This window comes from Periplaneta americana, chromosome 16, assembly GCF_040183065.1.
Source record: "Periplaneta americana isolate PAMFEO1 chromosome 16, P.americana_PAMFEO1_priV1, whole genome shotgun sequence".
NCBI classification, from domain to species: Eukaryota; Metazoa; Arthropoda; class Insecta; order Blattodea; family Blattidae; genus Periplaneta; species Periplaneta americana.
The window spans coordinates 33,941,999-33,960,746 of NC_091132.1; the positions used below are offsets into that span (position 1 = coordinate 33,941,999).

General features: G+C 35.2%; 1 protein-coding gene across 1 annotated transcript in view; it reads right to left on the reverse strand.

Annotated features, from left to right (window-relative positions):
* LOC138691143 (uncharacterized) overlaps window positions 1-15,779 on the reverse strand; it is a 179,976-nt gene extending 164,197 nt beyond the window's left edge. Inside the window, exon 1 of the mRNA XM_069812887.1 lies at window positions 14,495-15,779. Coding sequence (XP_069668988.1) covers window positions 14,495-14,951 — 457 coding nt within the window. The 5' untranslated portion in view covers window positions 14,952-15,779. The remainder of the gene's footprint in view (window positions 1-14,494) is intronic.
* Window positions 15,780-18,748: the final 2,969 nt, after the last annotated feature.

The following is an 18,748-nucleotide window of genomic DNA, read 5'->3' on the forward strand; positions in this document are numbered from 1 at the left end:
GAAATACACGATGATTTCACAACTTTCATCCAAAATTTTGGAAATTAATTACTGTTAATCAAAAACAGTTTTTTAATTGAAAATGTAGGATAAAACAGAAGGAATGTATTGTGGCTAACAAAATTTTCATTTCACCAGGACTTAAAAATACTAAGATATAAAATAATGTTAAATCACACTTAATGTATGCAATTGGAAAAGTGTACTTCGTAATACAAATAACTTCGATATTTTTTGTGAACTTACATTTTTTTGCTGTGTTGCAAATTTCAAAATTTAATTTCTTTTTTAATAATAGCGTATATAAAAATGATCAAAAGCGTAAATGTTCAACATTGTTTCTTAGCAGGTTATTTATCTTACGTACATATTTTACCACTGTTTTGACGAATGTCAGAAACTGTGAGCGTTGACGTAATGAAAACATACTCTGACAATCGCTAAGCATTCAATAGTCGTCAAGGCGTTTCGGTTATGGTTGACGAAACTGACTGTGTGTTCAATAGAGAAAATAAGCGAACTGTACATAATTGAACGCATAACTCATTAATGAACCTTCAATCCGAAATAGGACTACATATCGACATACAGGCTGGTCTACATATGGTAATAATCAGCAATATAATGAAGTTACATACTTTGGCCTACTGATCGATGCTAGTAACGTCTTCTACAGCGTAAGACTATAATCTCATAACCATTTAAAGATTTTTATAATAATAATAATAATAATAATAATAATAATAATAATAATAATAATAATAATAATAATAATAATCCGTGGCGCTACAGCCCATGAAGGGCCAAGACCTACCAGCCGGCTGCTGGCCTCACGGCCACATGCCGAAGCAGAGGTGGACGATCATCCAACCAGAATGGAGGTATCGTGTGGTTAGCACGATGAGCCCCCCAGCCGTTATAGCTGGTTTGCGTAACCGGATTTCGCTACCTATCGTAGCTCCCCAAGTGCATCACGATGCTGGGTGGGCACCGGTCCCATACATTGGCCGAAATTTCATGAGAAAATTTCTTCCCCCATGAGGATTCGAACCAGCGCGCATTCCGTAACGCGAGTCCTAGGCAGGATTAAAGATTTTTACACAGATTATTTTTAATAAAGTAAGATAAAGACAAAGTCAACTCCATGAAAGGCCAAATCGGCCCAGAGGGTGGCGAGATGTTAAGGCTCCCATCTTTACAATCGGCATTTAATGACAGTAGGGATGTCTGTTCTATGTTCCCGCCGCCTTTACTCTCAAGGAAATGCCCCTGGTATTGAGTAGACCCAGGAGCCATACTGTGGCTGGATGGATTAGATCAATGAAAATATTAATTACTCCATCGGGAATCGAACCAGTGAGCTTCCGGCTTTCAGCGTTACGCCTCAATCGAGATGCTACCGCGAGCCCCTTGATTATATTTAATAAAATATGAATATATTATACAATATTTAACGATTTTGTTAATAATCAATATACTGCCTTAAAAGCAAAGTCGTCGTTCATCGCTGTTCCTTAATGAATAGCGCGTGTGCTTTCCAACAAAGCGATCCGTTTCGATTCCCTGTGTGGGTTGAGATTTATCTCCGTTCCACTTTAATTTCTGGAAAGCTTGATTAATAATAAAATTATATATTTATTATTATTGTTATTATTATTATCATCATCATCATCATTGTGTCTATAACCATCACTTCATCAGAGTCGTAATATCCACTTCTTCATTGCATTCTACTATTTTGAAGATACTGAGTTTACAAATGTCTAGAGTGAGTAACCGGCCTATTACTAAATAATTTTCTATTAGTGGTGAAGCCCCAACCTCAATATCTACTTTTATTCGATTTCCTCTCACAGCAAAAGAAGTTCCTTTTAGTCCATTTCCTCTCTTAATATGAACCATATATTTCTTATTCTGGTCTGTCCTCTTGAGAGGTCGTTGGCAATATCGGCGAACTTTCGGTTTCCAAAGCACGTTTAGCGTGGCTGGAGGTTCCCATTATCGAGAATTGAAACCCGTAATCGTTACTCATACTCTGACAGGTACCTACTTTTAGATACCGAATAAGTTCGGACTTAGGTTAAATGCTAGTAAGTGACAAGCTATAATAATTGAACATAAGAGACTACAGAACACAATGAACAACAGACATATCCCAATTATTACAGTAAATAATGCCACTATTCCGTACCATTCCGTCGTCAGAAACCTCGGCATTTTCTTGGACGAAAATTTAAATTGGGAATGCCAAATAAAAGAAATATCCAAGAGAGTGTGCTATACCATGCGTTCTCTTAACCCGTTCAGAAACTTCTTCCCGCGAGAATTAAAACATACTTTAGTGCAAACCCTATTGACTATTGCGACGTAATACTTACAGACTTGACAACTGAACTTTCGAACAAGCTGCAGCGTGTGCACAGTATGTGTGTCAGATTCATCAGCAATGCTCACAAATTTGACCATATTACACCGTCGTTCAAATCTTTATCCTGGCTGCAACTTAGTAACCGTAGAACACTTCATTCGCTCTCTCTTCTGTTTCGTGTTCTCCACACCTCTACTCCAAATTATCTTCATTCCCGGTTTAACTACTTATCCTCCAATCACAATCTAAACACCAGGTCACAGGAGAGCCAAATCCTAGCAATTCCTGCCCATAGAACATCCCACTATTCATCCTCTTTTACTGTCTCAGGCCCCCGTGAATGGAATTCTCTACCTCAAAAGATTAGGGGCTGCCAGACAATAACCACTTTCAAGAAAAGGCTAAACGATTTCTTACGGGCGCAGTCAAATTGAAGTTATAATTGTGGTAGAGTTTAATAATTTAATTTAATTTAGGTATGACTGTTATTATTATGATGATGATGATTATTATTATTATTATTATTATTATTATTATTATTATTATTATTATTATTGTTATTACATAATTATTTTATTGGTGTTATGAAGATAAAAAGAATTGTCATTGTATTATATTAATTATGTATTGTATTGTAGTATTGTATTGCTTTGTATTGTATTGTATTAATTATGTTATATTCATAGAACTGTAGTAATTTTCTATCACACTGGTTGAATGGAAGAGAAGGTCGAATGACCTTAACTCTGCCAGTTAAAATAAACCATTATTATTATTATTATTATTATTATTATTATTATTATTATTATTATTATTATTATTATTATTATTACATAATTATTTTATTGGTGTTGTGAATATAAAAAGAATTATCATTGTATTATATTAATTATGTATTATATTGTATTGTATTGTAGTATTGTATTAATTATGTTATATTCATAGAAATGTAGTAATTTTCTATCATACTGGTTGAATGGAAGAGAAGGCTGAATGGCCTTAACTCTGCCAGTTAAAATAAACCATTATTATTATTATTATTATTATTATTATTATTATTAATCAAGGCAAGGGATTTGGAGTACTATAAAGTAATGGTGAAATACTGTATATACAGCCAAAGTTTTGAATTTCAACCGAGCTACTGCACTGATCATACAGGAGTACAGTTCAGTGAATGAAAATTAGACACAACTTGTTGCAAAATTATTTTATTTTACTATTGTCTACAACTAAACAATTCGAAAGCACCCAAAACCCTGCATTTAAAACATTCTTGTAGGCTATATTGATTCTACAAAGTTAAAAGTTGAAGTCTCGGAAGGAGTATCGACTCTCTTGAACCCTGACACCTAATACTGCTACATCTGCTTGCTATGCTTGTCACGCTGTCTTCTGCGTAACAGCACACAACAGCACAGTTTTATATATGAGAAATTCCGCAGCCGAAATCATCAGTTTTTAGTTCTGCATAAGTGTGAGGAATTTGCTAGCGAAGTTTTTACTGAAGATGGCAATGTACTCGTGCGAGTAGATATACTTTTACTTTTAACGTGAAGCGTTTATGCTCTTGACATTCGAGAAATCTGTTCACTTCACACTTTCTGTTAATACGGTGACGTATTCAATTACGACAGCATTGGATGACTGAAATTATGTCTTTAAAAAAAGTAGTTTCGAATCCAGTCAGCAGCAATAAAACATAAGGGGAAAACAAATGAATGAAACTATTTTTCAACGTAAATGTAAAAAACTTAACGAAATATTCAACTTAATTTTAATTTTACTATCAAGTACCGTCTCACTATCACCATTCTTTCCAGTGTATCCTTCGTAAGACAGTTTCTTATCAATGGTGAATGGGAGAAGTGAGAAGAAGATGTCAGATGGCGATAGTAGCTATTTTAGACCTTAAACAATCTTTTAATGATAAAAATGGAAGATCGTATTTTACCAAAAATGACAAAATTTCACCTCTGTACACTCTTAAGTGGTTTTGAGTTCTCAATTTAGAGGGGCGTTTTCACAAAACTCGTTATCTACATTTTTTTCGATTTTGAGGTTTTAGCGTATCCTTATGTTTTTGGTTCAGGAGAATCCAATGGTGCTATCAGAATTAAGCTAAAGTTGGTAAGTATATCGGTAAAATGATATTGAAATAAAAGAGATTTTTCAAAACTCGGTATCTACAGTTGTGTATTTTAGAAAAGAGTTGTCTTGAAAAAAAAAATAAGATTTTGTAGATAACGAGTTTTGTGAAAACGCCCCTCTTAGAAAATAAATTATAAACTATAATATTCAAGATAAAAGAACTGAATTGCTGCATAAAGATTAAGACGTTTAATGAGATAGTATTTGTCACTTTCGCAACTTTTTTTTTTTGCCTACCTTTAGGAAAAAGTGCTTCAGCAGGGAAAAACTCCATAGCAACGCACGCGTTAATACACTGCGAAATACGAAAGACGTAAGAAAAAATACAATATCGCAATAAAATTGCCCCACAAATCTAAGGTCCGAAACCATTTATAAGCGAAAATTCTCCTGGTAAATTTTCCAAGGACTTCCGTGCATAAGAGTGTTTAAATACCGCCGTTGAAAACCTGTCGCGTAAATATTTGTCACGATATAATATATTATACTCAAGTATGAAAAATATATCGTGTTTAGAGCACACTGGCAAGTGTAGCGGGTAGATTGGATGGGGGCCTGTCAACAGAAAAATCTTAATTATTCCATATATCCTTCAAACAGTACAGCAAAACGGAAACCACGCCCAAAGCAATTCATTTACTCCTTCTGTCTGCCGAAGTGACAAGTATACGAACAATTACGTTAAAAATGTGCAATCATTTTAACGTCGCTGTATACAATTAAATATAAACGGGATAATTTTAAATAATATCAGTCTAGTAACTCAGTGCTGTAGCGTGGACTTAGCATTACAAGTACTCGGCTTCGATTCCTGGCGTTTACTAGAGTGGTATAGTGAGAATCACGTAAGAGCAGTTCCTAAAAGGCTAATTTGGCCGTCTCTTCAGTGTTGCTAACTATTAACAAGATATCACTGAAGAGAGTAAAATCACAATGTCATATACTGAAATACTGTAATAATAATAATAATAATAATAATAATAATAATAATAATAATAATAATATAGTACCTATTGCTTATTTCCTTACTAGCTAAAAGCAGCCGGCGTTGCCCGGGTTTTCCTTTTTGCTTCTGGCTTAAGAAGACCTCGGCAACTCAACTATAGAAAACCTAAACGAATTATTGTCTTTACTAAGCTTACCTTGTCCCTAAAGATGAATCTTTACATAACGTCACTTACATGAATATTAATAACCTTCTTAGCCAAAACGACTGCCAAGATTAACACAATTCAAGACAACTGAAGTTCAGGAAACCGAAAAGAAAATATGTCATCATGTACCTCACTGTTTTTATTTTTAATTAGCTTTGTCTTGTAGTTTAGCTGACCAAAAACATCCACTCGGTCCCCTTACATCCGTTTAGCATAGACTCAATGTTCTACATTGATCTAAGGCTTTACTGACAAAAATTTAATGTGATTTCCTGCCTATATGTGCTTTCGCTTGACGTTTAAAGACAGTTGTTCCCAGTCTGAACCCCTTAGGGCATCATGGTGAGTTAAAATTTACCTCTTTATCGGTCGTATCAAAGAACCAATATGTAAGTAAAAAATATATAATAGTAGGCCTAGTAGAGAATTTTGTACTCCTTATCCGGTTTACGCCCGCTTATGTCATACCCGGTTTCTTAAATATGACTTGAAAAATGACGTCTTACAAATACTCGTACATAATACTGTATATTAATTATGTCATTTTTATTTTTGGACTGTATAATCTCGCAATAAATCATTTTGGACTTGAAGAATAATATTTTGAGTGAAACTTGTTTTAAGAATTAACAGATTGTTCTTTCCAGTAGACTTAACATACATATTACTGTACATTCACAACATGATAATACAGATATAATTTAGCAATAACACATATTCGGACATGAACAACAATATTTTGAAATACATATAATTTAGAATTAATACACTGTTATTTTCAGTGAGCTTACTTACGTACATTCACATAATTGTATGGTAACTTTGTTTGAGACAGCATAAATAAATAATAATAATAATAATAATAATAATAATAATAATAATGATTTATTTTAGCTGGCACAGTTAAGGCCGTAAGGCCTTCTCTTCCACTCAACCAGCAAAAAGAGTATATGCATGAACTTACAAAGAATTCAACAATTTGATTTAGATGAGAGTTGAATGTATACAAGAGTTATTTACGAATTAAACAACAAAATACTATGAACTATTAATTAAACACTGAAATTAAATGTCTAGCAGAATTAAGCTAAAATACATAGAATGTTAATATATTTCAAATAATATTAGATAATAGAAAGAGATTATTATGAGACAATTTTGAAAATACGGCACAATCAGGATGATGTCTAAAAGAAAGGAGTAACAATGTACTACGGATATATTATTTATGTAGTAAAACCCCCTTTATGTCGGGTTAAAATAAAATAATGTACCTAAAATAATGTAAATAAATTATCAAAACATTTAAAAAAATGAATTGCTCAGGTTCGAACCTGGGTTCCGCTACACCAATGCCACTACCAGTTAATCTTGAGTTAACTTGAGTTTAACTTGATCGGCAGTCCTCTGCTGTTTAAACTGCAGTTCAAGGCTCAACAGTGCAAGATGGCGGTTCCCGCAATGCACATGGATATTGCAGATGTTTTCCAAGAACTTATGAGTGACGATATGTGAGTGATCAATATTACTGAACGACCACGGTGACTAAGAATTTTTTCGAAATAGAGAGCATCACTTTGAAATATAAATGAACATGAGTTTTAAAACGGATTCAGGCTTTCGAAGCAGACAGTCCTACCCTTCAGAATTAGGCTTCATAGTCCTAACCTTATTTCGAAAAATTGAAACTCGGATAAAACTGCAACAAAAAGATGAGAAAGTGCAAAAATATGTTTGTCCGAATTCAAAGATTATTTGAAAAGATAAACGACTTCCTTTTTACTTTAAAAACATTCTGTTGAACCTCTGCTTCAGTTACTAGTTGCGCTGCGCTTTCTTTTCCTCTGGTAGTAGGATACTGAAAACGATGGAAGATTTCGGAAGTGTCCATAAATCTAATGTAAGCTTATTGCGCCTTATACTGGGTGTGGCAGACAGTCTGCTAGTAAGATTTACTATAGGGTCTGATTTATAAATACACTAATAATATTACCTAATTTTACTAGGATCATAAAAATAATTTTGTTTGACTGAATTCTGTTTCATAAACATTCTATAAAACTTATGAAATACACACACTAACATTATTACTTCTTTCGTCAGTTGATTCTGTATGCAGTTAAGTCGCGGATGGTTTAGTCTGGTTGCATTCTGTTTGGGAGTATAACGTTGGTAGCCAGCGTTAAGAAACTATTTGAGGTTAAGTCTGACAAGCCTACTCAAGTAGGCGGTATTGATCCTCTACAGGGTTTTTTTTATGATATTCTCCCTATTATCGAAGAACAAAGATGCTTCTTAAAAGAGATTCTCGACGAGCGTCGGCTATTTTAAATCAATAATATAACTAAACAGCTGCGATCGTCTTATTTTCTTTAGTATCAGTAATACCAATCGTATTCCACTAGGGTTTAGCTTAACCGAGACTTTGTAATACGGCTCGTTGAGTTAAATTCGGTTAGGTTTAACTTAGGTTTAACATAATCTTTAGATTAACCATATTTATAAAACCGGGCTAAGTAAGCTGATCCGGACTATATTTGTGATGGACAAGACAAGAGGTAAGGGTTTTTCCGAAGTTGTTTCTTCCTTCAAAATTAATGTCACTATAAAACGGACGTTCTTATTCCCGGCAACAACTTCAAAAGGAACATAGGAGTAAAATCTTATATATGATCAACCACAACCTAAAAATCCATGTTTTGGCGCTTACTTTCTTTTCTCTTCTGCTAGCATTATATCTTTTAAAATTTCTGAAGAGAAAGAAATTCTTCTCTAACTTCTTATTTTATTTATAATTTTCAAATACAGTAGAACTTGGTTATAGCGACCTCGTTTTGTACGACACCTCGCCTGTAACGTCAAATATTCTGTGGTCCCAACTAATTCCCCATAAGACATATGCTTTCCTACCTTGCTTAATACGTCTACCTCGCATATAACGTCATTTTTCAACCTCAGTTTGGAATAAGATTGTCTAAGAACCAAAGTATTTTAAGAAATATTTTGTTGAAGTCTGGCGAATTGTTTATTGTCCCCTTCTGTCATAGACTTCAGAAATGGAGGCAGATTTCCTTTAACCCGCCCGAATTCATGCCGTATTAACGGCACTTGCGTACGATCAGTTTCGGCCAGGTAGTTTTCACTAAGTGCACGCATTTTAGCGCAGTATGGCCACTAAAAGAAAAGTTTTAACGTTGGAAGAAAAAGTTGGTGATTCTTCAAATTGAGAATGGAATTAAAAAAGCTGACGTGTGTCGTGAGTTTGGCCTAGTTAATTGCACAGTCCAAACGATTTGGAAGAGCAAGGATAAAATTGTTGCTGCAATTGAACAGAATAGATCGAAGCTTGGGGAAGGAGCAGTGAAATTGTAACTGAAATAATGAATATAGAACGTAATTTAGAAAGTGTGTATTGGGAAAATAGGAGACAACAGAGTAAAATGACTGATTACTTGACTCCTAAGTAAAGAAGTTTGGTGAGTATTGAACAAACTGTTTTAATACAGAATATTGCATTTATAATTGTACGTGTATTTTATTACGTTCATGGTATGCTTAAAAGTGAATACATAAATCTAAAATAAGCCTAATTAAGTTTGTTATTTTTCATTTTCCACCTCACTAGACTGATAATATGAAACTCGGTTACTACGACATTCGTTTATAACAACATAATTTTTAAGGTCCCTTGGATGTCGTTATAACAGAGTTCTACTGTATATGCATGATAGAAAGTTCAACAATACTTTAATTTTCAACTGACTCACCCAAAATATATATTTTTGGAATCCCCACTGGTCAAACTACGGAACTGTAGACACTGTTGGAGCTGTAGTAGGTGCAATGAACGTATGAAGCAATCACACGCAATAAATATACAAATAGTTCATGGAGTTATCACTGTTATTGCCAGACTCTTCAATGATTCCTTATCTCAGTTACGACCAGATGGAACACAGCATGACTAACGCATGGCAACATTATATTTTGTATTTGTAGTGATGCTACTCTCTGTATACAGTAAAAGTTGCGGCTGCGCTGAAAAATGCTTTATCCAAAATTAATTCACTTTATTTATATTGTACATCCTGCTGTATAAACTGTAAGAGTACTGTGACAGCTGCAACGGGGTTTGAACACGCGTCCGACAGGGCGCGCGGCAGACGAAACGCTGGTACGGGGAGCATATGCATGCTGAAGGGCAGAGGGGGTGTATTACGTCAACGCGACGAGGGGAGGTTGCGCGCGCAACTGCTACGTGAGGAGTGAAGGGGGGACGGACCCTCCCGACTCTTCCAGAAGTCCGTCGAAGTAGAGATATCCAGATAATTCGAGAGGACACCCGTAGAAATTTCTCGTAACTATGGTTTAGCTATAAAAGAAGAAACGCGAGCGAACTTGAGCAGTTTTCAGTTTATTCAGTCATTCAGTGAGTAAGCCAGTGAACAGAGCAAGCCAGCCAGTCTTGTGTACCGGAGTTCGACTTGAGTGTGCGTCCGCAACTGTGTCAGCATCCGAAGGCCTGAGTTCGAGTGCAGTGAACCGCAGTTGGAGGGACCTGAGTTCGAGTACAGTGGACTGTCTCTGAAGGTCTGTGGTTCGAGATACTGTGAACTTGAGTGACTGAGCTAGAAGAACTGTGAACTGAGAACTGACAGTTCTGATTTGTAAATAGTGCTTCGTAAATATTAGTTAAGATTAACAGTTCATTGTTGTTCGTAATAGTCCAAGTAAATTGTCATTGTCGTCGGTGGAGTGCACTAACGAATACTGTGTTACTGTGTGGAGAGCAAATCCTATTGTTGAGATAATAAAGTTACATTGTTGTCTAGTTTAAAAAGTTACAGTACATTATCCAGACAATGACAGACTTGTGTAAAATGTGGCGAAAGTATTTGTGAAAACACTGACGCGAGTCCATAAAATTCGTGAGCTGTTTCAATTTGAAGAGGTGGATTTCAAAGTGTCCTAAGTCATTTTTTAAGATTTGAACTTGTTTTATTCTCGTTTTAATTTATCCTTTTCAAGCCCATATGTAAATGTGTAAGTTTATTTAACAGATTCTCCTAAGTCTTGACTTGATCTGTTTGAAAAAAAATAAATGCAGGCACTAAGAGGTCAAATTTATTTTTGTCATTTTGTTCATAACTTGTCACTTTGACTCAAGCCAGTTTGGAATTCACGTCTTCAATTTGTCATTACTTCTCTACAAGTTCGATGTGTGTTAGTTATTGCAAGAAATATCATACTGCGAGTATGGAGAACATTTCATTTCAGTGAATATGGGATCATATATGTCCATAACTACTTCTCTGGGTTACGGAGCCGAATGTGGGATGTCATTCTGCACAAATTCTACAAACCTAGATACTACACTAAAAATGTGTGCTTCCACACTCTGTAGTCTGGTATCGGGGAATTTTTTCACTCTCTGCCCAATTTCTAAAGTAATGTTCCTAGTTGATATTAAGAACAATGTGAGTAATTGTTTTGGGAAAATTGATAAAAATTGGAATAACTTGAATGTAGGAAAAAATTGTATCGGGGAAAAAAATTGGGAAAAGTGGATTGGGAGATAGAAATTGGAATAATTTGATATGGGAATTCATTGTAGTTGGGAAATAAAATGTTTGGGAAAATTTTTTTGGGAAAAGTGTCCCCCAACGGTAATATTATTTATTTTAATTTTTATTTTAAAATCCTCTTTTTAATTTAATGCTTAAAAAAACTAGAGTGTTTAAGTGTTAAACAAATAAGTATAGGTACGTTTGTTCACAAGTATGAAATTAATTAGAAATTATTAACTCAATTAGGCGTAATTAAATATCAGTAAAATGAATATTTAATGGTTGCTACAGAAAATAACTATGAGAAAGTACGTGTAATAGATAACGCACTGTTTATTATGAATACTATTATTACTCCGATCTATATTATCGGTCATCCTGCCAGTATCGGATGATCCTTATATTTTCACATATGAAGGGTTCAGAGCCATAGTGGGCCAAGCGCCATTTATTAAAAACGGAGAAAGCAAGGGTTAAAGTTAAGTGAATGTCATAGTTTAATGAAGATTGACATATCATTTAGTTTGAATGTGTATACTTTATATTACTTGCTATATGTTTCCATTGAATTATGGTAATAACTTCATTTAACCCTTGTTTTCTACGGTTTTAGTAAATGGAGTTGGCTCACTATGATTCTGAGCCCTTCATATACGGTATATCAGATTGGTGACTTTGTTCAAACCCAACATTTTCTGTTGCGAATATAGCCTACTCTACATTTTACCGACTTAAATTATAGAAAGGAAATTATTTACAGCTTTGCTCTGTGCTCTGTTTTAAGGAGGAACATACAGCTATACATACTGAAAAATTGATGAAACTCAATATTTCTTTTTCTCAATAATGAATAACTATGTAACCTTGAAATTGTATATGCTCAATATACGCTATTTCTGCAATTATTCTATTCTATTTTCAGATTTGGTAAGATTGTTACCATTACGGGTAATTGGCAATACAAAATGGTAACTCATTTTATGTATTTAAATGCCATATCCCTGATAATTTCCACAAATATCGATATTTCTGAATGATTTATTTTGGTATTTATTTCCGAATGTCACATGAACATTATCTACAATGTTTTAAATAATTTTAGTAGGAATATTGATTGGGGTACACTTTTCCAAAAAAATGAAAGTTCCAAGGACTTTTTTTCCAATCAATACCAATATCCAAAATATTTTTTTTTTCGCAAAAGTTATTATTTCCAATTTATTATTTTATCAATAATGTAATAAAAGTTCCAAAGACTTTTTTCCCAATCAATATAAATATTCAAAATATTTTTTTCCTAATCATAAATTTTCGCAATGATTTAATTTTTACATCTGTCATCAACAAGAACATATTCGCCTTTGTTAACATTACTAAAATCGTATTAATAATTTCAACAGTCATTCAAAAATGTAAATTGCATCCAACACTTCTGAGGAACGTGAGGATGTCATGCTGCGCATATTCTGCAAACCTAGATAGGCCTATCTATACTAAAACTGTGTGCTTCCACACACTCTGTGGTCTGGTGTCGGGGAATTTTTTCACTCTCTGCCCATTTTCTTAAGTAATGTTGCTAGGTGATATTAAGAAAAATGTGATGTGAATAATTGTTTTGGGAAAATTGATAAAAATTTGAATAATTTGAATGTGGGAAAAAATTGTATCGGGAAAAAAATCTTAAATTAGAATACTAGCCAATTGGCTCTGAGGTGACTTTAATAAAATAAAGCCCGATCGATCCTGAGGGCACGATATATTCCCTTTGTTCTCCCTGTATTCCATTTGATTTCCTAGTAATACCCTTGCTCTCCTTCTATTCATCTTGTTCTCCTTAAAATCTCTTCGACCTCTCTTATTTCCCTTGTTTCACTTGTATTCCCTTGAATTGTCCTCGTCTTCTCTTTATTCTCATTTTCCCCTTGTTCTCCATGTCTTCGCCTTGTTTTACATTTCTTTTGTTTTCCATGTCTTCCCCTTGTTCTCCTTGTCTTCCCCTTGTTGTCTATGACTTCTCCTTGTTCTCATTGTCTTCCCCCTTTTCTCCTTATCTTCCCTCGTTCTCCGCGTCTTCCCTTGTTCTCCATCTGTTCCCCATGTTCTTCTTATCTTCTCCTTGTTATCTATATCTTTCTCCTGTTCTTCTTGTCTTCCCCCTTGTTTGCCTTGCCTTTCTCCTTATTCTCCGTGTATTCTCTTTGTTTTACTGGTATTTATTTTGTTCTCCATGTCTTCCCCTTGTTCTCCTTGTCTTTCCCTTGTTCTCCTTTTGTTCCCCTTGTTCTCTTTGTCGTCCCCTTGTTTTCCTTGTCTTCCCCTTGTCCTCCTTGTATTCCCCTTGTTCTCCTTGTCTTCCCCTTGTTCTCTTTATCTTCCGCATGTTTCCCATGTTCTTCTTATATTCTCCTTGTTCTCTATATCTTTCTCCTGTTCTTCTTGTCTTCCTCCTTGTTTGCCTTGCCTTTCTCCTTATTCTCTTTGTTTTACTTGTATTTATTTTGTTCTCCATGTCTTCCCCTTGTTCTCCTTATCTTTCCCTTGTTCTCCTTGTCTTCCCCTTGTTCTCTTTGCCTTCCCCTTGTTCTCCTTGTCTTTCCCTTGTTCTCCTTGTCTTCCCCTTGTTCTCTTTGCCTTCCCCTTGTTTTCCTTGTCTTCCCCTTGTTCTCCTTGTCTTCCCCTTGTTCTCCTTATCTTCCCTTGTTCTCTATGTCTTCCCTTTGTTCTTTTATTCCTCATGTAGCGACGATAAAGGATTATACTTTTATGTGATGGTCAATTCCCAAGTTACGTACCCGGCATACAGTATAGCCTATAAGTGAGGAGAAATACGTAGGTATAGGGTAAACTAGGGTCTGTTGGACAGTCGGGCATGTTGGACACTCTGTACTTTAACGTGTTACCTCGCCACTTGTGAGCACCACATTCTGCTAGAAGTCAATGACGGAAGTAGTTCCGTCATTGACTTCTAGCAGAATGTGGTGCTCACAAGTGGCGAGGTAACACGTTAAAGTACAGAGTGTCCAACATGCCCGACTGTCCAACAGACCCTAGTTTACCCTACATCAAAAATCTATATTTTAATGATAGGCAAAATTTAACAGCCACTTCTAGCCGATATATGAGGCCAGTGCTCGTAGGCCTGCCCCTCCCCTCCACTACCTGCAGTTCTTTCATAGAAGCAAAACTGAAACAAGATTCATCACACATACAGGTACAGGCAAGCGCTAATTACTACTGGAGTGATGATTACTCACCGATTGCAGTCTTAGTGCGGACGTTCCTGGAATATCCCATGGGGTGCAGTATGGCCCAATAGCGGTCCACAGAGACTGCGACTAGGCAGAATATAGATATGGTGCAGAGAACGACTAGAAGGGACACGGTGAACAAGCAAGCGTACAGGTTCCTCGGGAGACCCATGCTTGCGAGGATGGCGAAGGGGATGCCCAGCATCCCCACCAGAAGATCCGCTATGGCTAACGAGACGATGTAGTAATTGGTCCGACGTCTCAGACGACGCTCGCGGTAGAAGACGAGAATGACGAGGGCGTTGCCGACAACGGCGAACACTGCCACCAGTACCTCGCACACCATGTAGGGGATGTTGGGCGCCATGTCACTCACAGTGCTGTTGGTCGAATTCGACGGCAACTCGGGGGCTATAGCACTGACCCAGCTGCTGGTCGAATTCAACGGAGTCTCAGAGGTCATTGCTCAGCACTATTAAGTCTTTCGAAACATCGTCGAATGTTTCAGAATCCAAAAAAGTTAGGTTCACAAATTGAGTTTAAAATGGTAATAATTTAGCAAGAAGTTCATCATCACTGATCGTTAAGTACACACAAACAACAATATAAATACAGTACGATATGTTACACACATAAGGGTCCACGTAAAAGACGTAACGCACTGTCACTGTTCCAAAAAGCCATAGCATAGAACAACATTTCTTTTATAACGCGTAACAATACTTCATTTTTCAAAATAATGTTAAATGGTGAAATATTCATTTTAATTTTGTTTCCTTCAGATTCACGTAACATAAAACTTGAAATTTGTAATCAACATTGATAGATAACATGAATGTGTTCTAAATATGAAAATAAATACTGTTTTATAGTTTAATTTACGACGTGTATCCTTATATCCACAACTACAAATGATTTTAACTTGTGTCACATAATGTTGTTTCACATAATACAGTTTCGTTCAGTCATACATAACACTAAACCTTGAAATCAACTTGTTTTGCTCATCTTTCAGTTAGTTTACTGAACTCTCTGCACACTGTCACATAACTGCTTTCAGCATTACATTTTATTTCAAACCTGTAGTATTTTTTTTCTCTTACGTCCAATGTTAAAAATAACTCTTAAAGTCCATAATTTAAAACTAGACACCAAGTCGCAACACTAGCAGGCTGCTATCACACTCGCAGCAGCAAACATGTCACTCACGCCACAGCGTCACGCGGATTCGCGCCGGCAACTGACCCTGCAATACGCACTGCGAGATAGCTAACGGCCCACTGATCAGATCCTTCCTTTGTCCAACAGCGTCGAGGGGGAGGGGGGGGAAGTCTGCCTCTTGAGGTTTGAGGGAAACAGACTGACACGATGATACACGCAACGTGTACGGCAAATATTGCACGCTGTGCGCATGGTCCGGGTGCGAATTATTGCATCAGAAGAGATTTTATATCATCGTAATGCTAGCGGATAACACAGCAGCAAAATAAGAGCTGTCCTCCGTCAGTATCCACGCCACATTCATTGAAAGTAACACTTTCAGAGAGATCATTGGGCGTGGCGTGCGGAATACAGGCTTTGCCCCGTTGAATGATAGATTTCACCTAGACAACCAGGATTAAAAAAAAAAAAACAAACAAACAAAAAACAATCAGTGTCACAAAGTTCACATGTACCTTCAAATTAAAAGTTTCGCAAAAATTCAATTTACCGATATGGTGGCTCAGTGGTAACGTACTACACTCTCATTCAGGAGATTGCGGGTTCAAACCTCGTGGTCGTTCAATCTGACTGAGGATTTTCATAGTTTCCCTCAGTCACAAAGGCAAATGCCGGTGATTCATCACCGCCTTAATCACCATTATCACAATCACTGTAAATTAAAATCAGTTCAAATTAATACCAGTCATAAGAGCACCTTTTAGCAAAGACGTATCTGTATGAACTTACCTGAGGAAGATATGTCTGAATTGGATGCTCAATTCAATTCAGTTCATTAAGCCATTAAACATAACAATAATAATAATAATAATAATAATAATAATAATAATAATAATAATAATAATAATAATAATAATAGTAATAGTAATAATGTTTTATTTTCGCTGGCAGAGTTAAGGCCATAAGGCCTTCTCTTCCACTCAACCAGCCTTAATCAATACAATACACATTTAAATTACGAATATTAAACACTACACTTAAAAGGTTCTCCAGCAATATTCTTCGGTAAAGTTAACGACTTTAGATAAACCTATAACGTAAAGTATTAACTTAATTTATGAGCTAATTTAATTCAATCAATTATAATTAATTTGAGGTTTGAGATACCTAGTAAAATGATGAAAATTAATTCAATATAAGCTTACTACTGGGTGTTCATTTCAAAGTGTGTCATGACGTCACTGTTGTTGGGTCACCGATTTGAAGCGAGTTTCAGCTTATATGTTAGAGAAGTTGCCTATTATTTAAGGCGTTCTTCAATCTGAACTTGAGAACGTGTACGGTATAACTTGAACGTCGTAGCAACAGATGGCGGTCTGTACGGTCTGTGAGCTACCATAACCTCTTTCGAACTGTGTTTTGCGCCGGCAAGTCGTACGCAGGGTATTTGTTATCATCGGTTGCGTACGGTAACATTCCACAACACAAATCAAATGCTCCGTGTCCATGTTGACCGTCGAAGTTAATGTCAACAAATGCGTAAGTAATCGTCTTAACCCTCTCCCCATATTCCGACAGTACGTATTTCCAAACAGTTCACATTCCTGCCACTACCGGCGTTACCGTACGTATCGGTACGTACTCTTCAGAATGAACGCCGTACTTGTTAGGCAACTTCTCTGCCTCTTTGGTTATACACCTCTGCGGAAGTGTAGGAAGACTGAATTCTCTAGGCTCATCGACTAACCACATGACGGCATACAGCAAGCCATGACACATTTTGAACTGAACACCCAGTAGAACTATGTTACAGGAAGAAAAAAAATATATATATATAAATCTAAAATATATTTCTATAATGAGAATATTAATGTAATTGCCATTAGAGGTTTTGTAAATCTATTTAGAGAAATTAATGGCAATAATAGGAATGGACAGATGTTAGTTTCATTATAATATGTAATAAATATTAATCAGCAATTAATTTGTTAAGTAAGAATTTATATAATTTTGACCTAAATGAAGTTATTGTCCAACAACCCCTTACATCACTCGGAAGCGAGTTCCAATTTCTAGCAACTGAAACTGTATAAGATGAAGAATATAAAGATGTCTTGTGGTAGCATGCAGAAACATACAGCATTAGGCCTTCTCACAATACAGAAGGAAAAAAAAAACATACATTTGAAAATACACATATAATTGAAAACAGTAAAGTTTAATTAGCATGAAAACACAAAACATTTTGAAACTCCAAAAATTAATGAAAATACTTCACTCTTAATGTAATATATGTAATTAAATGTAAATAACTTTAGGCCTATTTATTAAAAAACAATTTTGTATGAATTTATGTTAAACTCATCTACAGAGCGGAAAGAATTAATTCAAAGCCAATTATAAAATCTAGTTTTGAAACTATTGGTTGGTAACTTATAATATTGACTGGGAAGCTTATTATATAATTTCATCCCCATGACAGGAAAATTTGTACTAGTTTTATGTAATCCACGATATGGAATATTAATTTGTTCACTATTTCTAATTTCTAATGAATAATTGTCTATATTTTGTCAAGTGTAAAGGACTAGGTCGTATATATATATATATATATATATATATATATATATATATATATATATATATATATATATATATTATACATACATATTTATGACAATTAATATCTGTGAATGTTTGAAAAGTGGTCGAAAATGTTCAAAATAGTTTGATTGACATAGAATTCTAATGGCTTTCTTTTGCAAAATCAAGACACTGCCAATTTTGCTACCGTTTCCCCAGAAAATTAAAGCATACCGAACTATCAACTGAAAGAACGAAAAGTAGACACATTTTAAATAATTCTGAGAAACACAAGTCACTAATTTCTTTAATAAACATATAACTCTTGATAACTTTGTGCATATGTATTCAATATGTTTTTCCCATGTTAAATTGGAGTCTATAAAAAGTCCTAGAAATTTGGTATAGTTTCGTATGTTCTCCTTTTTCATTACATGATTTAGGCTAAAAGTTATGTTGATAGTCTTTTCTTGATTAAGCAAAAAACCATTAGATTCAAACCATAAAGCCATCTGT